The sequence below is a fragment of the Archocentrus centrarchus genome, chromosome 5, assembly GCF_007364275.1.
Source record: "Archocentrus centrarchus isolate MPI-CPG fArcCen1 chromosome 5, fArcCen1, whole genome shotgun sequence".
Taxonomy (NCBI): Eukaryota; Metazoa; Chordata; class Actinopteri; order Cichliformes; family Cichlidae; genus Archocentrus; species Archocentrus centrarchus.
In genome coordinates this window covers 23,811,533-23,838,120 of record NC_044350.1, presented here as the reverse complement: position 1 = coordinate 23,838,120, position 26,588 = coordinate 23,811,533, and the positions used below count along the sequence as shown (strand labels likewise).

The 26,588-nt window shown below is 39.0% G+C and overlaps 1 protein-coding gene across 2 annotated transcripts in view; it reads left to right on the top strand.

The window, feature by feature from the left end:
- The window catches only part of poc1a (POC1 centriolar protein A), a 45,760-nt gene extending 20,821 nt beyond the window's left edge, over positions 1 to 24,939 (top strand). The window contains exons 10-11 of one of the 2 annotated variants that reach the window (XM_030730471.1): positions 9,671 to 9,949; positions 23,930 to 24,939. In XM_030730471.1, coding sequence (XP_030586331.1) covers positions 9,671 to 9,949; positions 23,930 to 24,040 — 390 coding nt within the window. In that variant the 3' untranslated portion in view covers positions 24,041 to 24,939. The remainder of the gene's footprint in view (positions 1 to 9,670; positions 9,950 to 23,929) is intronic. The other variant, XM_030730472.1, reaches the window with a different exon arrangement.
- Positions 24,940 to 26,588: the final 1,649 nt, after the last annotated feature.

The window sequence follows — 26,588 nt, the reverse complement described above, 5'->3', positions numbered from 1 at the left end:
TTGAAATCTTGCAGCGCCCACAAGCACATGTACAGGCCCATCATCAGTTTGCCATATAAATGATTCAGAGAAGGCTTAGGAGAAAGCGCTGTTATCACATGAAAGCAAAATTAAGTTCTTTTGGCATCAACTTCACTCGGGTTTTCGGAGGAAGAGAAATGCTGAGTAGGACCCAAAGAGCACCATCCCCACAGTCAAGCACAGAGGTGGAAATATTATGCTTTGGGGTTGTTATTCTGTTAAGGGTACAGGATGACTTCACCGCACTGAGGGGCCTTATGGACGGGGCCATTTACTGCAAAATTTTGGAGAACCTCCTTCTTTCAGCTAGAACATTGAAGATGGGATGTGGATGGGTCTTTCAGCATGTTAGTGACCCAAAACATACCTCCAAGTTAACAAAACAGTGACTGAAGAACAAGCACATTAAGGTTATGGAGTGGCCTAGCCTGACACCAGACCTCAGTCCCATAGAAAACCCTAACCCATTAAGTTTTCTACAGTGATTCTGGTTGTAATGATTAGGCTACAAGTTTGATTTGACTGATGGATGGAACAGAGACATGTGGAGTTTGTTTGTTTTTCAGACATTTTTGAATTAAACATGTTACTAAATAACAGGGTTAAACATGAACAGCAAGAGTATCTTCTTACAGATTTTCAGTTCAGGTCATTAAACACAATAATGATAGATCCTGCCAGTTACCAGTTGTTACAGTTTAAGTAATGCTGGGAGCTGCACCTGCAAGTGCAAGCCGCCTAGATTTTCCTTTTCATGTATAATTTAGCCATTCATAATTTATTATTAATGTAAGCCCTTTCATCTCTCATATACTGCCACAAGTCTCACACACGTGTTGCCTGAGAGGAAGTAGAGGAGAGAAAAATGTCAACTGCTTGGTTAAATTTGATAGTTTGCTTCTCTTGGAAAGAGTATTCAAAGACTTTATGAGTTTGAAGAGACTGAAAAAGATTGTCTAAGATGGGAAAAGTGGATCTAATGTGCTTTTATAAATTGACTTATGTTCAGAAAAACAAAATATAGTAAACAGGATGTTCTTTGGCTGAAGGCAGCAATGACAGACGTTGCAGAACACTACTGCCCATCATGCATCCAAATATCCCACTGTAGCCTAAATTAAGAAATGCAGTAAATCTGAGCCTATTTACAGTAAATATCAGAAAACTGTCTTATAATTTTCATATCAAGTTGAATGTATGAAAATGCATGAAACCGCTACAACATGGTATGGCACAGAATATAGACATATGACTATATTTGTCTTTGGCTCCAAAGATATGAGAGGACCATTACAGTCTTGTAACATAGCTAATTAAATCTAGAACTATCTGCTCTAAGGAAACTGATTTCACAGTTACAATCTGAAGCGGCAAACAGAAAAGCTCTTATGGTCATTGCACCAGTAGTAATACCTGAGAAGGCACCAGTAGTATTGTGAGTACAGTAACAGTTAGATGGAGGGTAAAGCTGTGTCTGCCAACCATCTACTCCAAAGTCACCACAATTAACAATAATTTATGAATTAACTTGTATTCATTTTGCATCAAGTGCAAAAATTCCCCAACCCCTTAAAAATCATATTTAACTAAAAATTACATTGTTTTGACTGCAGGCTGTGCAAAAAAGCCTTTTTACAAGTGTAACAGTGCAGTTAGTAAACAGTGCATCCAGCACACATAGAGACCGCAACATTTTTTGTATATAATGATCAACGATTTAACATTGTAGGGCACACATGTCAGCTGAAGGCATAACATTTGCCTGGCTTAAACACAATGGCAGAAACCCTGCAGTAACTTGACCACTAATGAAATGTGTGGTAGCCATTTTTAGCTCGTGTTAATTGGCGTTTGGCCCTCCAGGCACAGGGTGCCACGTTTTTGTATTTGCGTTCCCATACACTTCTCGTCACAGCAGCCATTTTGTTTTGAAAGGTGTTAGAGGCGTAATTAATGTGATTAGTAACACCTGTATTTACCTACTATTTTTATGTTAGTGAAATAGGTTTATTGAATATGGCATTTAAGGTGTGGAAAGTAGAGCAACATTAGGTGCAACTCTTTAGTGAAAATGCCAACAGTCTTTTTTTGATGTGCATTTGTGCTGTCTTGGAATGCTTTGTTTTGTTGTTTGTTACTTTATGATATGCCCCAAAGTGTTTGAGATCAACAAGTGGTAAGATGAATCATTGCTTAATAAGTGGAACTTTTGGTCTTGGACAAAATGAGCAAGCCTACATCATTGATATCTCACTATAGCAGGCCCTCGCTGTCTTTTGAGATAGATTAAAATAGTCACTCCAAAAATTATATGCAGAAAATAAGGCAAAATAAGTATGCATTATATCAGAAGAGTTATTATGGATGTATGGTGTTATTGAGACACCACTTTTTTAAAAATTACTTTTTTCTGCCCTTCTTCACTGCAGCATAAGTCTATGGGAGGCTTTTTGTGTTTTCATGTTGTGCGGGCACTTGCATAAATTTAATTTGTTTTTGCTACGTGTTAAACATTTAAGCATTTCAAATTATCTAGTTTTGCTTATACCTTGGAAGCCAGTTTCAGACAAATGTAAAAGTTTTGTGGGGCATTAGCACAGTCAAGTTATTATGCATGGTACTATGCACACAGTTTAGATACCCCTGGTTAAAAATACTCTAGTATAATACACCAAAGCTGCATCAAATTTGACCTTTCTGTAGTTACATTTTTGGTCAAACTGTTGTTTATGTGCTGAAGGAACTTTATAGTAATTTTGCAGGAAGTAGTTTGTGTGCTGTTAAATGTTCTTGCTTTAGATGTTGGTGGACAAAAACATGTAAGTGAGGCTAGTCTGACTATATCTTCTGTTTTGAAAAGGCTAATGGGATTTAACTCTTACATGGGGTCTTGGCAATACTGGTGTTGCTAGTACTCTTGGTATTTTGTGCTAAATAAATATTTACTTTTATTTTTAAAAGTACTAGTTTGCTCATTTTTACTCCTAAGAGCAAGTGGATACACATTTACCTTATACAGTAATATGCTAATAACTCATTAGTATAATGAGTATCATTTTTAGAAATGAGATAATTGTGTTTAAATCATCTAATCAGAAACAGGTGTTTAAACCATCCCTTCTTGTTCTGCTGATCACCCAGTGTTACACAATAGCGCCATTGGCAGAAATTCATTTCACCAGGAAGAAATTGACTAATGAGACAGTAATGCTCTGTTTATTCATACAGAGGCGAAGGCCACCCATGTCCACTGAATCAAATCCACAGGGATTTCACAAGAAGCCAATTTGATACGCTTATCCTTTAATGTACTTGGAATGTGAAGCTTCGTGATAATTTGCCAGTGATGGGAACCGTACCAGGAACTTGTAGGCCTATTTGTTAAACACAGTACGTCAGCTGCAAGATGAGGTCTCTCCAGCTAAAGATAGTGTGTGTGTGTGTGTGTGTGTGTGTGTGTGTGTGTGTGTGTGTGTGTGTGTGTGTGTGTGTGTGTGTGTGTGTGTGTGTGTGTGTGTGGGGTTCGGTCAGGTTGTCTCTCTGCCCAACACAGCTGAGCAAATCTTAATTTGCTGTTGGTTTATGGTGTGAGCATAGATGCATCAACGTGTATGCGTGTGTGTGTGTGCATGTGCGTGTCTGCCAGTGCCAGCCGTTGCTGACGGACAGATCAGTGCTCTCTGATCACATCCGCTCTAATCCTTCCATCCATCCTCCGCCCCCTCCCCCCCATTTTCTGTCTCAAGCTTCACATCTGGGTCTTTCTCGTGCTCACGTGTGCAGACAGACGAGCTGCACACTCACAGCAGGCTTTCCTTCACAGCGCAACACACACACAAACCACTACACCGCGCGGCTCAGCTTTAGGATCTGGAGTGCAACGAGTATGCATGCGGTGGGTGTTCAGAGACTGCAGTAGCTAAACTTCTATTTCCTTCACCATTTTATTACATTATTACTGTATCACCTTTACTGTAAGATGCAAAAATAGTGCAAATTAACATCCATCAATCGCAGATGGTTCTTTTTGCATTTATGTGTGTGCATCTTTAAAAAAAGGCCAGTGATGTTGATAGTGTCAGTGGAATGCATTTGACATCAGGAGCTAAAAAGAAAGGCAGGGGGTGTGACAAAGGAGTGCTGAAGACAGCATAGCAGTGAGTGGAGTTCAAGAGAGCCTAATGGTCTAGTGGAGCGAGTGAGCATCAGTTAGGAGCAGGATGAGTGAAAGGTAAGGAAAGTGGGAAAACAGGGCAAGCACGTGAGCAAAAACGACAACTTGAATAAGCTCTAGAAGCAAACAAGCAAGACAATACTGAAAAGAGCAAATTTAAGAGGCATTAACAGACGCCTGTTAGAGAAGAAGGGGAGAGGATAAGCTGATAAAAACAGTAAAATGAAAAAAGCGAGAGAGGCAGTCGAGGACAGATGAAAAATGAGAGTGAGAAACACCCTTTCTCTTTGAATCTATAGTGGAGTCGAGAGGCATAATCAAGGCTGAGTAACTCCACAGGCTTCATTCATCAAAAAGCATCACTAGCAGTTTCTCATAAAAGGTTGGCTTCACTCTAATTAACTGAGATATCAGCAGCTGGTGAAAATGTTTGTCTACCTGTTACAGTTATGACACACACACACACACACACACACACACACCTACCAGAATTTTTTATTTGATTATTGAGGAGATGATGCTGATGCTTTACACTGTATGCAGTAGCAGAGCAACAAGATCTGTTATCGCCAGCTGTGCCATCTGTGCTAGGACTAGTGTAAAAGAGAGTTATTGCTAGAATGATTGCCATTCATTTAAAGAGAAAATAGAAATAACCCCTAACCGGTCTATGAAAACTCATAGGTGTGTTAAGAAGTGACAGCATTTTGCAGTTTTGAACCTATTTTTCCGTTTTTATTTATTTATTTATTTGTTTATTTATTTTGGAGTGTGATATGAAGCAAATACAATGTCACAGTTTCCATTCATTATCCAGTGGATTTTGAAAGTTTGAGAAGAGAGATTTGATAGGGATGTTTCTCACCAGAAAATGAACTATTATTTTCAGCTTTATGGTCTTTTAAAATGATTTACTGTGAAGTTTAGCAACAAACTTCAAGTAAAATTGTGATCACATTTATTTAGATAGTACATTAGTGGTGCACTTGGATATACATTTAATTCTGTCATAAACAGAATAACACCAAATTCCAATATTTTATGTCTGAAAATGTCTTGACATTTAACTGATAAACCCATGATGCCGCTGCTCACACTACTGAGCTGCACTGTAGGTGTTTGAGCTAATTTTAGCCTGACAGACTGACAGGATAGGCCACTTTTAAGGTGATGGGCTTATAACCATTATATTTTTGCTTATATAGTTTCCATCAACTTTTTTTCCCCTTCACCTGCCTGTCCTGGACACGTCATGAATGATAAGGCATAAATGCAAGGCTTACCTCTATCATTTCTGTTCAAAAGTATCTGTCACTCCCGTTATTCTCTGTGGACCATATAAAGATCAGCAGCAATTTAAAGTGTCAAAAATATAGCCTAAGGAGTACAGAGAGCTTATTACATAACTTTTTTTCATGGCAAATGCTTTTATAATAGCCATACAGCAGGTGTCACTGGTAACATTAATACAAGCTTTTATCTATTCAAGTATTAAACATGTACAATAACCATAACACCGAATCGGCTAAAGGGAGCACAGCCATTGCTGATTTCTTTTGCATTGTTTCGCCAACTCACAAAATTCTAACTACTGTTTTGCTTTAGCTGATTAAATTTAATAAGTTGAGATATGGTGGTGCAGTGATTAGGACTGCCATCTCACAGCAAGAAGGTGTTGTGAGCTCTAAACTGGCACAGGAGTGTGCCTGCATGGGTTTCCTCCCACAGTCCAGAGACATTTGCTTGTTAGGTGAATTGGTGATTCTAAATTGGCCAAGAGTGTGAATGGTTGGCTGTCTCTGTGTGTGTTAGCCCTTTGATGGACTGGTGACCTAACCAGGGTGCGCCCACTTCTCACCCAGTGACAGCTGGGATAGGCAGGAAAGTGAATACAAAAAGTTATAATAACTTAAACTTTTAACTTACTACAGCTTAAGGTCTGTTTGATTATGTTTTAGTCAAATTCATTGGTCTTGCAGTTGAGCAAAACTGCATTTTCAGGCTGTGATTTCAATATAAGCATTGGGCTATGGGAGGAACATTTTACGGGAAGCCGTTTTGCACAAATTAGCACCTTTCATCACATATTTTGTCAAATGCACAACAGCTGCAGTTTCAACCACTTGTAAAATGATTCAGAGAAGTCTTGATGTGGCAGGTAAAAGAAAAAAAAGCATTGCAAAGGCAAAATAGACAATATAAACACACTTCAATAGACCACTTGGCCTGTCAGCAATAAATGTTACTCTGCTGGCCCTGTGTTGTGAAAGCCTAACATTCTGGCATTTTTCATGTTTTAGTTTTATCCATAACTAAGCTGGAAAAGGGATGTATTTAGCTGTTCCTCTGAGACACTATTAGTTCAAGGAGAAGAGAGTTGACATCATTGTAGTCTATGCTCTTAAGTAAAACACTGAATATGGTAAAACATTGAAAAAAAATATCTGTCTCTTGCCGCAGCAAATACTGAAAGAAGAATCTTGAAAAACCCGCTGTGTGTGTGTGTGTGTGTGTGTGTGTGTGTGTGTGTGTGTGTGTGTGCGTGTGTGTGTGCGTGTGTATGTGTGCGCGCGTGCCTGAGTAATGTGATGAAATATTTTTTTTAAGCAGCTCGTGAGGTATATTGATGGCTGGCTGTGTCAGACTAAGAGTTTAATTTAGGCCTCAGGAAATTTTCCACTGTTGGCTTTTCCACTCCAGGTGATTCATTAGAAGGGTGGTTACCATGTTTGTGTGCACATTTACGTGCACTTGCATGTACATTTGTAAGTAACAGGGTTTTCCCCGACCTCACATTAGATGAGGGTGGTACAGAACGTATTGAGTTAGCAGACTGATATATAGTTTTAGTATCAACATCACGACCTATATACTGTATATACATAACATTTTACTGAAAGAAAGTTTTCCAGTGTCTGACTATTCATTTCAATACAACTTAGTTATACTGACATAATTCAGGCTGTTTTATCAAGCTTTTGACTCTGTGCATGCAATGGAAACAATCACTAAGATTTATGAAAAAAAAATTATTTATTCTTCTAAATGTCATAGGAGAATAACCTTTAAAAATAGATATTGTGCATTTTAAAATATTTTGGTCTGAATTTCAATTTGTTTTAAAATAATAAGGTGTAAGATGATTCCTCTCTCTGTTTTTAACAACACCTTTCCCATGATATTGGGAAAACATGGGCATGTGCTTCAAAACTCATCACTACTATATTAAAATACCCTCTAACTGATACATTTGTATTTCAGTATGTTAGCACTGCTTACATATACTCAAAATATTAAAAATAAAAGTTATATCAATAAACTCATGTTAGGCAGCTGGCTCTGTCAATAAATGTTATCTTTAGATACAATATTAATATGCACCTAAATCTTTCTGTGATTTCAGAAGCTTTTTCTGAGGTCTGTTGCATAGCCTATGGCAGTATCATTAATAGGATATAAACCCTGGAATGCACTTAATCCAGTACACCCATCTATCAAGATAGGGTGATTGATTGAACAACTGACACATTTGCAGTTCATTCACACTTCTGTGTGGTTTCTGATTGGTCCACTGAACGTGCTGCTGCTTTGCCACCTGCCCACACACTGAACAGCTACTGAATAGCCACGACTGCAATGAGAACGCATTTACTAAGAACTGTTGGTGAATCTGCTTAAGAGAAAGGAGCTGGTAAATGTGCACATTTGTCTACCTTAATCGTCAATAGGCACTATGTCATCTTAAAAGTCACTAAACCAAAGCTCCTTTGTGACATTGAACTGTCTAAACACAATAGAAGTTCATCGTTGCAATTTTCTGTCTGCTTCTGGCCTACATATTGCTTTATTTTGTAGAGCAGTATCCATGGGCTGCCATTTTAGGCACTGTATCAAATATTTGTGATACTGTTATACTGTTTCTGTTACTGTCACTTTTTAAACAATAACTTTGCATGATCTTTTCTGCTATTGCAGAGTATGTGAGTATGAGACAGACAAGTCATTTCAAGTAATATCTCCTGGGGGCTGTGTACATGACTGCAGGGAAACCCCACCCACCCACCCCCCGCCCGCTTTATTCTGGCTGTACTTATAACCTATGTCTGTGGCAGATGTGATGAACCAAGCAACAGCTGACAGCTCCGCTCATCTGGCTTCATTTAGGAACAGCACAGTTTGGCGTTGTGTTAAGCTTGGTGTGAATAGGCTTCCTGTTGCGTGGTGATGAGTAAAACACTTTTTGTCTCCCTCGCTGGGATTGAGGAGAGGTGACACAATACACACGCGCGTGTGTACACAAACAGTCAGAGGTCTGCAAAGGCAGACAGAAATATAAAGAAATGTATATGTGTGTGCACAATTTTAGCCGCGTTAGACATGGTGATGGAGAAATGTGGTCACTGACCTTCATGTGTCTATGTCTCATTGAATTAATCAGGAGACAGGCAGACGAACTTAGCTTGTGTGTGTGTGTGTGTGTGTGAGAGAGAGAGAGAGAGAGAGAAACAGTGAGTCAACAGTTTGTGTCTCTACTGGTTCCCATTTGGACAGTAATGTTTAAGTTCTTTAAGCTCCAAATCAGTTCTAAGGCTGCCCCCGACCAAAGTTTTTGCCAGTTGACTAGGGAGTTAAAGCAATGAGTCAACTAATTGTTGGATCCTTATTTATTTAATTATGTCAATGTGTATTTTGGGAGGGGCATTTGAACAATGGTTTGACTTCCAAAAAAGAATGTTACAAGTAACATCAGTAACCCTGAGCTTTATTACAGAGAAATACAAAACCATAACGGAAGCCTTTAAAGCCTAACATGCACACACTGGCAAGTACATGCACACACTGGGCTTCCTGTTAAATACAGGGGCAAAATTGGTGAGGATTACAACAAGGGTTGTCTTTTGGTCTTCTTGTACCTTCTTAAAAAGGATCTTATACTTTTTATTTACTATCTAATAGTAGAAGGGATCTGCTCCTTGGCAAACTCCTCACCACTTCCTGTGGACTTTTTCCTGCAGTATTGGCCAAATGCTTAGCCCATCAATTGTGGTCCTCATAGTTTTGCTGCAAACATTTGTTAATTTATTTTTTTGTCAGGAAATGTAATATTAGCACTGTTGTCATTTTATGCTGGTGATTTGTCAATGAGCTTGAATTCAGAACTTTGCTCTCTTGACCAGAGAAGCAATTTTATTTTCAATATTTAATATGAAACTTTTTTAAAAAGACTTTTATGTGATTTTGTGTAGAGACTAAACAAATAACAACCCTGTTTCAGCCATTTGCATTATAATAGCACACTCAGTCAGCAAGAAACACGTAGTGTGCAAAATCAATCTCTTGTGAACTACTTATTATGTCACATGATATCCATGACATAATCATCTACAACAGAAAAGGTTCTCCTTTCATATCTGGGACACATCCAAGACATCAAAGCTTCTAACAACTCTTACTCTCTGTCCTCTTTGTTTCCAGACCTCTGAACCAGCTCAGCATTTTAACAGGCAGGACTTTCAAACTGCTGCCCACATTCAGAGCTTTAGACAAGGTGGCATCCAGAGTAGAGTATCTCATTCCCACGCCTATGGAAGCCTCAGCACCAATTCCTCCCCCACCCATCAGACACAGACCCAGAGTTTACGGCAGCATTCACCCCAAGGTCAAGCACAGTCCCATGCGTCAGGTGAAGGGGTCCCTCCTGGTCTAGCAAACACTCTGGAACACATTATTGGCCAACTGGATATTCTAACTCAGGTAAGCAGAAGTTGTGCTGATCTTTCATGACAGAGTGTACTGTACTTTGTGCCTCCCACCCACACTCTTCAGAAAAAAAAGCCTCATTTACTTCACAACCTGCAGTACACAGACACTGAAGTGTTAAAAACACAACCTCACAGTGTTGTTTGGCACACCATTTAACTGGTGTACTGATGCTATGCAGGTGTGTGTATGGTTTTATTCCTCATATTTATTATTACATTTCATTATTTGAATACAATCATTCTCTACAGAAGGTGAGATGTACTGAGACACTTCACGGTGGATTCTGTGCATTAGCTGTTTCTGCTCCAAAATGTAATTTTATCTACCATCACCTAAAGCAGAAGCTTAAAAAATGAAACTAGCTGCAGGGCTGAAGTCAACTAGCTGAGAAAAGTGTCTGTAATGTTGGTCAGTTGAACCTCTAAGTTCCTAATGCAAGGTTATGAATCTATCCTTTATATTCATTTGGTCATTGCCATCATTTTTTCTTTATATTGAAACAATTTTTTTTAATATACACACACCATGGTGGTGTGATTGGCTAGGCTCTACTATGTGCATATCTGGTGAAGGCCAGATGCAGTTTGAAGCCTGACCAAACCAGAGCATTGAGGACTAAAAATAGACCATTCAGGAAGCTGGAAAAGACAAGTAAACAATTTAAACTCTTCAGACTCTGCTTGTTATCAATATTTGTCTTTTTTTTGTTGTCTATTTTTGTTTAACTTCACAAATATGATTAGTGATAGATACAGAGGCCTTGCAGAATAACAATCAGATACAGTTTAGGGCTCCAGCTGCAAAAGTTTGTACATTTCAACTGCAACTTTATTTTAAGGCTAAGCTATTCAGTTTAAAATTAAATGCCTGTAGCTTTGTTTAATGTGATAGAAACACAACATAGAAAGACAAAAATACAGGCATAAGAAACTTTTTTTTTTTTTTTGCCTGTAGCACAACAAAGAGTTTAAAGTATTTAAACAAATGAAAATTGTTTGGGGTAAAAAAACAGCAGGTGAGGGGAAACAACTTCTGATGTGGTGCTAGAGATGAAGAAGAGGCAGCAGAGAAGAAACGGCACCAAGAAGACACAGATGTCAAGACTAGAATCAGATGGAGCTGAGACAGTAGAAAGATGTTTGGTCTTTGTGTGTACTTCATGCAGTGTTTCAACTGCAAGCTTGTGCACTCTGAGGAAAATACATCATTCATCTATGCGTGCTAGCAGCGCTCAGTGCCTTACTCTCTGATAGTAAGTGTAAATGCTTAATGGCCTTGCAGAGAGACAGAAACACTCCTTGTAAGTGTGTGTGTTTCTGTCAAAGGGTTCTCCCTGGCTCTTTTGCCTCTTCTTTCTTGAGCTTCAAACTATAGTTCAGCATGTGGGAGTGTTTAATATTGGCCCAGAGCTCTTGGGCAGCTAACTAACCCCTCACAGGGGGTGGTGCCAGCCATTTTCTTTCAGACCTACTGTACCCCAGCCCCAATACCAGAGGGACTGTCTGCATCTGGTTTGCTCTTCAGCTCTTTTGTTGTTTGGTTTCATTCTTTGATGGTGGAAAAATGGCGATGTCTTTTCTAGGTCCTGATATTGTTAGTGGAAAATCATGCATCTTGGTTTCTGTAAGCTTACATATTAAATGAGGGAATGTTTTATTCACCTGTAGCAATATTTAATCTTCAGGCTGTCATGGAAAAATTACTGTTCTTCCCATATTGGGTTGCAATAGTTTCCAGTACAGGGTCACCGTATATAGCTTGTAATTTATGTTAAATACATACAGGCAGTAACTGAGGAGAAGAGAAGAGGGCAGTATGTTATGTAACAAGGTCTGGATAGCCAGCAGTAAAACCGTGGACATTGTGGTCATGTGGTCATGTGGTACATGCCTTAACCACTGCCAAATGCCCTGTAATTTTATTCCATCCATCCATCCATCCATCCATCCATCCATCCATCCATCCATCCATCCATCCATCCATCCATCCATTCATTTTCTTCTGCTTATCTGGGGTGGTATTGCGGTGGCAGCAGCCTAAGCAGAGAAAGCCAGACCTCCCTCTCCCCAGCCTGTAACAACAGGCCAGACACCCATACTCCGGCAGCACTCCCCACAGGATACCCAGCGGTACATGGTCAAATGCCTTTTCCAAGTCCACAAAAGACATGTAGACTGGATGTACTGGATAAAGATCTGTTCCAGCATTCCACGACCAGGACAAAAACCGCATTGTTCCTCCTCAAGGTCATGGACAAACTCTCCTTTCCAGCACTCTGCCATAGACCTTCCCAGGGAGGCTGAGTAGTGTGATCCCCCTATAGCTGGAGCACATTCTCCAGTCCCCCTTCTTGAAAATGGGAACCACCACCCCAGTATGCCAATCCAAGGTACCATCCCAGATCGCCACATGACGTTGCAGGGGCGTGTCATTCAAGACAGCCCTACAACATCCAGAGCCTTCAGGAACTCATGGGAAAATCTCATCCACCCCAGGTCCCTGCCACCAAGTAGTTGATTAATTACCTCAGTGACCTCACCGCCAGTAATGGGAGAGTCATTCCCCTTGTTCCCAGACTCTGCTTCCTCTACAGAAGACATGTCAGTAGGAGGTCCTCGAAGTATTCCTTCCACCACCTGACTCCATCCTCAGTTGAAGTCAACAGCATCCCACCAGCACTCTGCACCATGTGAGTAGAGCACTGCTTTCCCTCCTGGGTCACCTGATGCTTTGAGGTAGTCCAAAAGTCTTTTTCCATGGCGTCATCAAACTACTCCCACACCCAAGTTTTTTGCTTCAGCCACCGCCTGAGCCGTGTTCCACTTGGCTTGTCAATACCCATCAGCTGCCTCCAAAGTTCCACAAGCTAACCAAGCCCGATAGTACTCCTTGAGCTTGATGGCTCATTTCACCTCCAGTGTCTTTTCAGAGAGAAGAGGCTTTCTGCTGTACTAACTGTCCTGTCATGAACTTTAACATTTAATAGGCCTGTAGAGTCTGAGATGTGCCTCTTGTTTTTTTATAAAGATGGTCCCACTTTTTGATGATCAGTTAATCAAATATATCTGATTAGTAGCACCTGGCTTTCTTAATTCCTATGGAAGCTGTACGGGTGTACTTAGTTTTTCACAAGACTGCATAGGGTCCTGTGAAAACATTCCTTTTCACATGACTACAAACTTGTATTCTCATACTTAAAAAATGAGTACCTTTGTAGTTTTTTCTTTTATGTACTGGGTCTCTAGGACCTCATGAAAACAGGAAAATCTATGCTGTGGGTGCTGTAAATTAAAGAATGACATGAAAAACACGTGGAAGGAAATCAGAAATCACACACTAAAATCAACACTAAAAAAATCTCAAGAAATACCGCAAACGGACAGAAGAGTCGTAGTTAACCTGGAAGACTTTGTAAGTGTACAAGTTTTAAAAACTTGTACACAAAGGACAAAGGACATGCAACGGACAAAGGACATGCAATGAATGCATTAGTCTTTTTTTTTTCTTTTTTTTTGCTTTGATTCTGCATACATGCCATGTTAGATGTAGCCCCAAAATAAGTCATTCTGAGGCAGGTTCAGTCATTCATTACCTTCGCAATGGATTTGTCTTGTTTTACAGAGTACAAGAAGGCGGTACCTGAAATAATCTAAGTTGCTTGTATTAATTTCTTAGCTAGTTATTCAAAGTCCCAACTTACTGCTGCACATCCTCTGGAGATTAGACAAGACACAGACTGACAGGGCAACACTGTTTATTTCTCCACTATATTCCTACTCCTTTCTAAATCTTTTTTGTGCATTGTTTTTCACTATTGCATTTCTTTGTAACTCTAATACTTGAGACCAGGAGGAAAGAGGATGAATAATTCAGCATTGAACTGAAGCTTCCAAAGACTCAGAGCCTGCTGTGTTAGCTGCTTTTGTCATCTGCCCCCTCCCATTACTCAACTGCCATACCCCTTTCTCTCTCCTCTCCTCTCCCTCACTCTTAATTTATTTTTTAATTTTTTTCTGTGCTGAAATCAGGTCACATTTACATATAATATCATATCTTTGCCCTCTCTTTTATATTAGACATAAATAGATAAAGAAAATGATCAGTATGAAAATATCAATATAAAAAAATTTTTTTTAGAGACGTGAAAATAAATTGTATTTATTATAACCACATTTGTCATCTTAACTTTCTGATTCTGAGTAATGACATGTATCTCCAAGAGAATTTAAATACACTGTTTATGTTGACTTTTTTGCATGGAAAATATTATTATTATTATTTTGTGTGTGTGTGTACGTGAACATGAATCAGTACATATGAAACCAGATAGATGAGAAATCTGAAGTGAAAGAAATGGACTGTAAATTCCCTGAAAGCTCTTTTTCAAAATGTTTTTAATCAGTTTCTGTGAAGAATGGGGTCTTGAACAGAAACTTCTGTTCCCCAAACAGTGCTTTTTATTTTATTTTTCAGAGGAATTGAAGTTCTTTCCAGTGTTTTTGGTACAGGAAAAAAAATCTGATTTGTAAGCTGAGAATTATACCATGTCTCTGAAAGATGCTCAGGTCAATTTGATTTAACACCTCAAACTGGACTGTGGTGAAATAATCAAATGAATTTAAACTGATTTGAGGAGAGAACAAATTTAGAAAGCATTAGAACTTGTGAAAGTCTAAACTGGATTTGAGATAAGGTATGTTTGTATTGATGTTTGTATACAACAGTGTGTTAACAACACGACATCTGTATACAAGCCACTATTTGCTTTTTTGGGAACAATATTTTGGCATTCTATATGTTAACTGTTTCATTTACCTATTTATTCAGCTGAGTCTTTGTCTGCAAAAAGGTTAAAAAATGTTAGCATATGGTGCATTACTCTGAATGAAGACTATCCCATAGATTTTGGACTCTTAGATTTAAAAAAGTCATCTGAAGCCATCAACTTACTCTCAGGGAAATGGTGATGGGCCGTTGCCAGCCATAGCCCAAGGCAGTATGCTTGAGGGTTGTCCTTTCATCCCTTCATCTATTTCAGTCTTGTCCATCATCCTGATATCTCGGGAACCCCTGGAGAGATTTTCTTTGGAAGAAATTTTGTCAGGAATGTACGCTTAGACTCAGAGATGAACTAATTTGAACTTTAAGGTCAAAGATCAAGGCTGTTAAAACTGCATAACACATTTGTGACCATAACTGAAGAATTTATGACGCACAAATGTCTGTTAGGATTAACAGCATCTTATGAGCATGGTTGGTGGATGCATAAAATAGTCAGGCAGTAGTTCCTTTTTTTTTTTTTTTTTTTTTTGTTAAAGACCATCTGTGAATTATATGTTTTTCAGGTGACAATGAATGTTATTCAGCATGTAGCAGAAACTCTCTGATGCCCACAGGTTGCTGTGAAGCTGATTCTTTTATTTAGTTATAATAAATAGCATAACGTGTGTCTCATAATACAATTTACAATCAGATGTTTAAATGTCTAAATCATAATAGAAAATTTACTGTCCTTATGCTCTGCGCAAAGAGTTAAAGTTTGCCATGTCTCTAAAACTTTAAATCCTTTAACGTGTTCTTTGAGCTTAATGCGCTCATGCAAATATTAGCCTTACCTGGTGGGATTTTTAGTGACTTTCTGCCAGTAGTGGATGTGTATATGTACACACACTCCACACCTGCTGATTATTGGTGTGGTTTGATTTCCTTTTTAACCCTATCAGTCAACGTTTTGTGAGATTTTGTTATTTTCTTTTTTGATGCATGTGGTAGAGGTTTATTTAATAAAAAAATAATAAATTTTCCCCACCTCTAACCAGCACTAGTTTGCCTTCTTTTGATTTTCAGACTATTGTAGTGTGGGTCATAACAAAGCTGAAAGACTTTTGTAACAGACGCTAGTAATGCTCAGGGCAATGGAGAGTATGTGTTCTGGAAAGGAAACAAAAAAAGCTATTTCTATTTTTGGGAGCATAAAGATTTAGTTTCCACTCCACATGAAAACTATAGGCCTGTATAATGTTGCTGCTGCCTGGGGACACGTGCAAAAAATCACACACAGAGACACCAATAGGGTCCGAGAAATGGGAAGCCATATCAGGTTGGTGAGTTAAACGGGGTATTATTGATCTGGAAAGCGGAGGCGGGCCGTGGGAGGGAGAGCAAGTGGAAACACATCTCACAAGATGCATGAAATAGCAGGAGATTTTATCTAGTTTGACGACCCAAAAGAAAATACCACTTGCCCACTCATTGTTGAACTCATTGCCTTATGAAATGTAAGTTTAGACCATGGCAGACTTAATAATCTTTGTGAGTTCCTTTGTCAAGTTGCCAGTCTGTCGCAGGGCTAGCACAGAAAGACAGACAACCATTCGCACTCACATTCACACCTATGGGCAATTTAGAATCACCAGTTAACCTAAGTGCATGTCTTTGGAGTGTGGAAGGAAGCCAGAGTACCCAGTAATAACATTAATAACCACACAGAAAAGCCCCAGCCAGATGGTAGAGTCAAACCCAGAATCTTCTCGCTGTGAGGCAACAGTGCTAACCACTTATTTCTCTGAGCTAACATCATTTGCTTGATAATAATATTATAAAAAGACCCAAAAGTTTTGAGTTATTGCAGAGTTTGGAAGACCTGATTCAAGATTCCTTTCCTTTCTTTTTCAGTGATAACCATCCCTTATATCTGAAAATATACTTCTTTTTATAAGTAAAACTAATATTGTTGCTTATTCATTTCTGTTTTCTGGTGGACTTTTCTGGTCCACCCGAAAAGAAGCAAGCTTGAGATGCAAGTCCAAGCTCGATTCAACTCAAACATCTGCACTGATAGCAGGAGAAGCTGAAGACTGAACCTGCTAAAATAAAGTAAAAATTTGAAAACTTAAATTTGAAAAAAAAAAAAAGTGCCTCTTAGCTGCTCTAATGGACATCAATTTAAACTTAAAATATAGGTAGTGAACCCCAGGAAGTAGTTCAGTATGTTCATAAAGAAGGACAAATGCTGGAGAGAGTTACCAAAGTGGAACAGGGGCTTGTCTAGACAAGACACCATGACTTCAGCTCTTTATTTAACATTCATATTGGAGAGCCTGCATGGAATGCCTTTCAATTATTGCACTGTTGCATGAAAATGAAGGTTTTTGTTTCATAGGTATTTGCTCTGCCTGTTCTCTGCATGTCAAAATTAAGTAAATTAAATCTGCATACTCTTTTGTACTTATCCTTTCACCCACTTTCTGTTTCTACATTTTGCACTCAGTCTTGTGATGATAACACTGTTGTAAAACTCTTGCACTGTGGATAATGAGTTTTAAAAAATGACTTTTTTTTTTTTTTTTAAGTGAGGAAATATTTGGTTTTCATCTTATCAAACAACAGATATTAGGAGATTCTGTGGGAAATATTATGACTAAACAAATATTTATAAAGTTATTTATTTGGGGACATTGTTTTAAGCAATATCCTGATTGCATCAAATGATGGTCAGATTGATAACTAACAAAAAAATGTTGATTTATTTTATATATATTCAACACATCATCCTGTAAAGGATCTACATTACTGTGCAAAATTCTTAAGCCACCCTGCATTTCTTTGTTTTGCTAGGAAAATTGGAAATAGGTGCTGCTATTCATTGAGACATGTGCAAACATATACTATATTGTATATGTATTCACTCACACATCCAAATCAGTTAATTCAGGTGTTCCAATCACTTCTGTGGCCATAGGTGTGTAACACCAAGCACCTAGGCATGTAGACTGCATCTACAAACATTTGTGAAAGAATGGGCTGCTCTCGGGGGCTTGGTGAATTCCAGCATGGTACCGTGGTAGGATGCCATCTGTGCAACAAGTCCAGTGGTGAAATTTTCTCTCTACTAAATGTTCCACAGTCAACTGTTAATGGTATTGTAACAAAGTGGAAGCAATTAGGCACATATTGCACAGAGGTTGCCAACTTTCTGCAGAGTCAATTGCTACAGACCTCCAAACTTCATGTGGCCTTCTGATTAACTCAAGAACAGTGCGTCGAGAGCTTCATGGGATGGGTTTCCATGGCCAAGCAGCTGCATCCAAGAATTACATCATCAAGCACAAATCAAAGTGTTGGCTGCAGTGGTGTAAAGCATGCTGTCACTGGATTCTAGAGCAGCAGAGATGTGTTCTCTGGAGTGACGAATCATGCTTCTCCATCTGGCAATCTGATGGACTAGTCTGGGTTTGGTGGTTGCTAGTAGAATGGCACTTGTCTGACTGCACTATGCCAAGTGTAAAGTGTGGGGGTTGTTTTTCAGGAATTGGGTTTGGCCCCTTAGTTCTAGTGAAAGGAACTCTTAATGTTTCAGCATACCAAGACATTTTGGACAATTTCATGCTCCCAACTTTGTGGGAACTGTATGGGGATGGCCCCTTCCTGTTCCAACATGACTGTCCACCAGTGCACAAACAAGGTCCATAAAAACATGGTTAAGTGAGTTTGGTGTGGAAGAACTTGATTGGCCTGCACAGAGCCCTGACCCTTGCTGTTGGCCTTGAACATGTGACTTTCCGCAGTTGCCATTGCATTCACATCTGTACAATGCTATGTGTTCGGCAAATTGCTGTGTTACTTAAGCACAGTTGTTGAGGTTGGAAGCGACTACTCTATGGGTTGCTGTTCAGAGCTTTACCCTGCTCAGCAGTGATTAAGAAAAAGTTGGTCATCTAATTATAGTGACAGAAGTCCAGTAGTGTGACGGGAAAGTCTGCTAGCTGCTAAGCTAACAGCTACTCCATATAATAACAATGCAGTGAGGCAGTAGGTGTGATTGATAGTGATGCACAGTACATTTGAAATGGCATTTCAGCCATCTTAAATACACTGAGCATTGCACAAAAATTTCAAAGCTCCACCTGTCAAATCGAATCAGTCAGCTGAGTTGGTTTGAACGAAGCAATGAAGTGGTTTGAACGTCGTCAGGTACGTCAAGTGAAGAAAGCTCCGGCCCACTGCTTCATAGTAAGTAACCTATTTAGTTCAAAGTGTGTTCGGAAGCCTCTGTGGCAGAGGTAAAAATCACTACTAATTTGTATGCTTACTGAATGTTGCTTTGACTAAGTTATGGTATATGTGTAAAATTTATCTCAGTAGTAAGCAAGTTGTTTAGTTGGTATTTATGAAGTGTAGGTTGTTGTGGTATGCAGTCACTTAAGTCCAGTGAGCTACAGTGAGTTACAGAATGCAAGTAAAATCTTAAACCAAGGTGATTGTTTGTGAGCATTGTCAAGTCTTCAAGTTGATATTGGAGTGATTTATCTTGTTGTGCAACAAAACTAATTGAGAGATGTGAGGTGATACTGATACTCATTGCTGATTCTCAATATTAGAAGGGCGTGTGACTGTTTCACAATTGTGTATGTGACTGTATTGATTATGTGACCTATTTATGTAGGATTTTTTTTTTTCATCTGGCAAAACAAAGGATTGATGGACAAACCCAGTCTGAAGCAAGCCTCCATTGAAGAGTAGAGATTCCACAAGTCCAGTTGATTGGATGGCGAGCCAGCCTACGAGTTTGATGAGATTATCCAGAATTCTTTGAAGACTGAGCTTTGTTCCCATTCCATGGTGGGACGGATTACCTGTATGACCCCAGATTTCAATTTTCACTTCGGGGTGTAGTAGGACAGACAACAGATTGGGCCCCAATGATCAGTCTGCTAGCAGACATTTATTTACACACTTAAATTAGAGACAAATTTTCTTTCATGCATACACTTAATTTTAGTTTTTTTTGAGAGGGGGGGTATTTTGTGTTGTAAACTGCTGTGTCAAGTACATGTAATTGCAGTTGCTGTGTGTTCTTGTGCAAATTTTACTGTGGTGTTGCTTTTCATTATTTATTGATATTTACACCCTGGGCTCCTGCCATTCCTAGTATTTCTGATATTGGCCTAGTGATGTCTTCCTTACTCTTATTAATTAATCAGAACCAGGGTTACTCAAGCTTTCTTGTAATTTCTTTAAATAGTCTTCAGGAATAGTTCTCTGGGATTCTTAGAGGGCATTAAAGCTCTTCTTTGGATGTTTGCTGCCTTTTGTTCTGTTCTCTGTTGAGATGATCCCACCTTCAATAATTTTGAGCTCCGGTCTTTGGGAAGGCCAATCCATGACTGGTAGTGTTCCAATTTGTCTTTTTCTATCCAGATGTGTGTTTTTCTATCCACTGGCAGTGTGTTTGGGATCATTGTTGTGTTGAAAAGTGAAGCCATTGCTAATCAGATTCTTTCAGGATGCTATTGCATGGTGGATCAAAATCCGACGGGACTTTTTTTGCGTTCATAATTCCATTGATTTTGACACGATCCCCAACACCACTGGCTGAAATGCAGTCCCAAACCATGACAGAGGCTCCACCATGCTTCACAGATGGCTGTAGACACTCACTCACTGTTGTACCTTTCTCCTGACCTGACCAACTCCATACATATTGACAATTTAAATCAAAAATTTCAAATTTGGATTCATTGCGCCATAATACCTGTTTTCATTGATTTTTTTCAGACCAGTTCTTATGTAATCTGGCATATCTCAGCATTTTTTCCCTGTTTCTCTTCCTTAAGAACAGCTCCTTGACAGCCACCCTTCCACTAAGGACATGACTTTCAGGAACTGTTTATCTGCTTTAGGTATTTTTTAGGTTGACTACTTCTTCTGTTGTGCTCCACTTTTCATTTAAATTTTTTTTTTAAGGACATATTGCACACCATTGCCAAGATATGCCAAGTTTGGGGCTAGTAGTTCTTTAGAAATCAACCTTATTGGTACAAAAATATAATTTACTTCCTTGTTAACTGTGTTATCTTTTTTGATATATTCATCTAAACAAATGGGAACAAATTAAGTGTCTTAATGGCAGGCTACTAGTAACAAAGTGCCTGTATGTGCCTGTATCATTTGTGTAATTTCTCATCCACTGATGGTTACATTTTGCTAAATATTATGCGAGTGACTCATCTCTGTGCAGCTTTCTAGCAATTTCAAAATTGCCTTCGCTGGCACAATGAGCGGCATACCGTACAATTACAGGTCGAGACATGCTGACATACTTACATGCTCTTACTGGCCCAAACCTGGAGCGCCTAATCTGTCTGGGGGATGTTGTGTTTACTGTTTGATTGTTTCTGTCCTCAACCAAATTCTGTTGCCAAGCTCTTCCATCCAAATTTGCTTAGTAGCTGTGATTATGTTTGTCACCAGGCAACATTCGCTCTGGAAAACAATTATGTAAGAGATGCAGGATTGCTACTAAAATGTTTACAGAAGACTCATTCAGCGTTAATGTAATTTATTTTTCTTGATTTAAAAAAAAAAAAAAAAAAATGCTATGTTGTAGCATTTAGCTCAAATGTATTTTGAAACTGTCATGTTTAAATACTGCTTACTTCCTGAAGAAACTTGAAATAGAAAACATCCTTTACCTGCTTTATGGTTTGAAAATGATTTCAGAATGACTTCTTCCTGGGAGTATATCTCTTCTTTTCTTTGGATTCCTGTGATTGGTTGCCTTTAAAAACAGACCTGTGATTAACTATTCTTTAAATGACATTTATTACAATTTTGTAATGAAGTTATTATTGTTGCAGAGGAAGGAAAAAACACTTGTATGCATGTTTTACCACTGGTCAAAGAAATGGGTTCACTATTCTTAGACTATTTCTTAGATATTAGGGCATTCATCTGCACTCTGTGCTCCACCTGTGTTTGAACTCACCTTCATCCATAATCCATTTTAGCTTGGAAAGTCATTGAAATAAAACAGTAGGTGAAATCTTCATCCAGTTGCATTAATGTAACAACCAGGATTCAAAACCTTACTGTATCTGTGAGGGTTTTGTGAGCTAGTGAGGTTTCTTGTTTCAGTACATATGACAGTTTTCTAAATAACTACACAGGTACTGAAAATCCAAGGATCATCGTGTTCTTCTTCAAGGGCTACGTATCAGGCAGTCTCTAAACATCTGTGGAAAAGCCAAAACCATGACCAGCTTTCTTCAAACAAACAAAATTGTGTTGTCAGCTAATACAGAGAAAAGTACGTTCTAAGTATTTCCTTCCTGGAGATCCACTTATGTGGAACAGGCTGTTGACCTGAGTTTGCTCAAAATTGAATTTAAGCCAAGCTGATATTAATGCAGAAAAAAATTAAATGTATCATAATTGTACTGTACGTTGTTATAAAAGTACACATATATTAAAATACACATGTACAGCTGAACATTCATATTCATACAAACAATTTTACAAATACAGGCATAACCTACATATATTTTGAGAAACAATGAAGAAAAGACAACAGCAGAAAAATCTCTCTCTCTCTCTCTCTCTCTCCCTCTCACTCACTCACTCACACACTCACACACACTCACACACACACACACACACACACACACACACACACACACACACACACACACACACACACACACACACACACACAAAATGAGAACACCAAAGACATCAGCTATCGATCTTTTGTTTCTTTTAGTTCTGTATTGTGTACAGTCTGATCTCTGCAGGCAGTGTTGCTGCTTTAAGCTGCTGTTTGTTCTACACTGTCTGTGCTGTAGAAAAGCTGCCTGGTGCTACAATGATCAAAATGGATGTAACATAGTAACATAGTATGCTCATTTCTAGCCCAATTTATATTCCTGGCCTCTACTAGATGCCCCTATTTATCTTATACTGGGACCTTGGTCCATTAGCAAGGTTGTAAACCTAAAGCATTTCAAAATTTTCATCTTTTTTCTTCTGCCAAGTTATCAGGTGGATTTTAGCTATTCAGATTTATTTTACAGCTGATTGAACTGATCATCTCAGCAGCTGCCTCATGTATTGACACCTAATCAAAGCATCAGATTATACAAAAAGTGGCCATTTGACCACTGGGAGGCGCTGCAATAAGCAAAAATGTGTTTGTTCTTTCAGTGCACAAAGTCACGCTTTTAACATGACCAGATTAAGTTGCCATGGCGACTGAGCCCTGCAGAATCACTTGGACCCCTCTTTGGTGCTTGTAGCTATTATAGAATTACACTTGAGAACTTTTAGAACAGGTTCAGTAACATCAGTGGCGACTGACTCATCTACATTTTTGTTTAGGGGGGGGGGGAGTAAAAATGCCAGTTTCTTTAGAATTTTTTTATTGTTTCACTCTTGCCTAGTGATGAAGACAAGCAGACTTGGTGTTTCATAATTCTTCCAAGGGTTTCTTAAACATATAGTCAATTATTTTGGCCTTGGAGTTTTGAAGTTGTCACTGACTGAAGTTGGAAGTTGATTTTTCATGTAAAAATTGCAAACATTAAGTGGTTGACATCATTTATAACAGAGGCTAGTCTATAGTTATTAATGTGTAATGTAAGTTCTTATGTTGACCAGTGTTGTTAGATGCAACCTTCCTCAGTAATGCCTCCACTCTGCTGGTGACACTTCTGTAAATTACACCTGGTAGCTCCTCTCATATTTGAGCTCAGATGACATGGTGCTCAAATGTATGGGAACAAATACACAACAAATACTGCCAGTGTTGGAGGGTGGTCAAAGGAAAAGTATGTCACACTGTGATCTCACTGCCCACACATTCCCGTCCTAATTCGGAAGGCTACTTTCTTGTATTCGCTGTGTGAGTGAGTGTGTTTATGCAACCGTGTGAGAGAGAGAACAAGAGAGAGTGCGTGCCAGACACAGAGACTCTAGTGTTTTCAGCTCAAGCAGCAGATTTCACTACGATAATCAGCTGGATTGTTTTGCTCGCCCAACATCTGTCTCAAACACACACAAACACAACCATTATATAGTCATTAATGTCAGGCTGATGCTGTGCAGCCCTCTCTGACATGCTCTTTCACTTATACATCTCCTTCCTTCTTTCTTTGTCTTCTTCCGATCCTCTCCTGTCTTCTATTCTTCCTCCAGACGGTTTCGATCTTGGAGCAGCGGCTGACGCTGACAGAGGACAAGCTCAAGGAGTGTTTGGAGAACCAAATGGAAATCGGTCTGCATCTCCAGAGAAGAGAGGACGCTTAAAGTTAGCGGTACCAGAGACACATTGATCTGTGATGTTGGAGGGGGAAATGTGGTTGCATCAACACCTTACACCGTTACTATTAGATCACACTGAAAGCAAGGACTGAAACTTAAATGCACACTGAGCTTTACTGCTGATATACTGTGTCTGGTTGTGTTGCAAAGAGATATTAAAAGTGAAGGAGTTGAATATTAGAAAAGTTTCTGTGCAGCAGTGCTGAGCATGCAGTCCCGTTTCTGCTGACAAAACGACCTGCTGCTACTACTGTCACGCTGTGTGTGTGATTGTGCACAATGGCTCCTTGTACAAGTGCCGACACACATGCACTGTATGTATGTTTTTATCCCAGTCTGTCTCGTGTAGGAGGCCATTAGCCAGTGCATTTTTTTTTCATTGGAAAGTGCATATCACTGTATTTGTCATTTATAACAGGAAGGAAGTGATCCTGCTGCTTTAAGGCAGTTACTCAAGAAGTTTGTTCTCCTCTGGTTCATTAACTTGTAGTCATGTTTGTTATTAATACTTGCAACAAGGATTTTAAATAATACAATAGAGCAGTCATTGCAGAGCCAATATGGTGCCTTTATTTTGTTTAACATGAAGGAATGTCTCTAACTGATAAGTTTGAGGCAGATTTTTATTCTGGTAATAATTTGTATTTGTTTTACTGTCAACAGATTCCATGAGAAGACTGAAATGACAATGCTTTGGTGCCTCTAACAATTGCAAGTGAGAAAGTAATGAAATACAAACTAATAGGTTAGTGATTTTCATGGGAATTGTTGACAATAAGAGAATGATAAAATAATACCAGTCCTCATATTTTATGTTAAAGTTATGGTGCTTTTTACATTGGTTCTAAATTGGATGGAAAATACCTTGATCCATGTCTTTATACCCTGTCAATAAAAGTTTTATACACTAAAAGTACACTTTTAATAAACGTTTGCGTTGGCGTGAAAGTCAGTGTTAGGTGATGAAATATTTCAGGATCCTCTTAAATAATAATGAGTTACATTTTTTGTATCTTGGAGGAAAAAAAAGTGTGTGTGTGGGGGGGGGGGGTTGTTTCATAGTTATTGCTAAATTAATAATGTAACAGGTGCTGCTATGAGACTCGCCATGTTCTCATTTGATGAGCTATAGTCATACCCGGAGAAGTCATGACTTCCCTGTCTTTATTGTGCTGAGCAGAAACATTAAGATCATGGGCTGTGAGCGGTGTCATCCATTGCTCATGGCGAGTAATTTTCAACCTGTTCTTTGCCAGATTTTGAGTGATGATTAATTTTTAAAAGTATGGGGGTGGCAGCTAAATATGCCTGCCCCGCTTGTGTCCAAAATCCTTAGGTTTCACCCCCCAAGTAATTTACGTAACCTGAGCGCTGATGCTAGATCAGTACTTTTATTTTTAGAAGCTTCATTGAAAATGTGCCCAAGGCAGCGCTTAGACACACACTGTGATTTCTCAAAGAACAGATTCGTGTGAGCCATAACAATTTGGTTTTTTTTTTCTTTTCTTTTTTCTTTTCTTTTCTTTTCTTTTCTTTTCTTTTTTCAACAAACTGGAAGTATGATTATGTACAGTAATGAGTCATCTTGAATCCTGTTGTGGAGGTCTCATTGCAGTGCCATTAAGAAGGGAAAATATTAACGACTGTTTCTTTAAGACCCGGCTCAGGCGCTGCACTGATGGAAAAAGAAGAAAAACAAAACCGGAATTCTGGAGCTGCATTGCCCAGGCCCACTCTCTTCCTTCCTGTCTGGGGCCCGGGGACACACATACACACACACACACACACACACACACGCACACATGCACAGACACATGCACTCACAGAGAGACACTCCAGCCAGAGAAAACAACTCCCTTTACTATGGGCCTCAACCAGACAGCCTGCCAGGAGCACCAGTGCAGGAGAGGAGGGGCTAAAAGAGTAGGTTCAATAACTGTTAAGCTCCACTGTATGTGTGTGTGTGTGTGTGTGTGTGTGTGTGTGTGTGTGTGTGTGTGTATGCACTTCTTTTTACCCATCTTTGTGAGGACCCACTTGTTGACCTCAATAGTGAGGAAGTCATAAAGTGAGGAGCATTTTTGCTGGTCCTCTCTTTAAATCAGACCTTTGTTAAGCTGTCTGGGACTTTGTTTTAAAGTTGGTTAAGTTTAGATTCACCTTAGAGGTGAAAACATCAGGTGATAAGTTAATTGGTGGACAGAAAAGTGAAAATACCAGTCAGTCTTTGATTTCAGCTTCACAGTTTTTTTCTGATCATTTAAAACGCCACTTAATTTGTTGAGACACAAGGTCGTGTGGCAAAAAGTTTATAACAGCCAGGATATTGTGGCTGCTGCAAACTTGAACCTGGTTCATCTTTTGCTGCAACACGATGTAACAATATCCACCAAAGCATTGCAGTGGGCGATCAGACATTCCTGTGTAACAGATTACTAAATTACTTAGTTGAACTTCTAACGTTTACCATGTGATTATCAGAACAGAATAGTCTTTGCTGTGGTATTTTCCAGAGAAGCGAAATTCTTTCTCA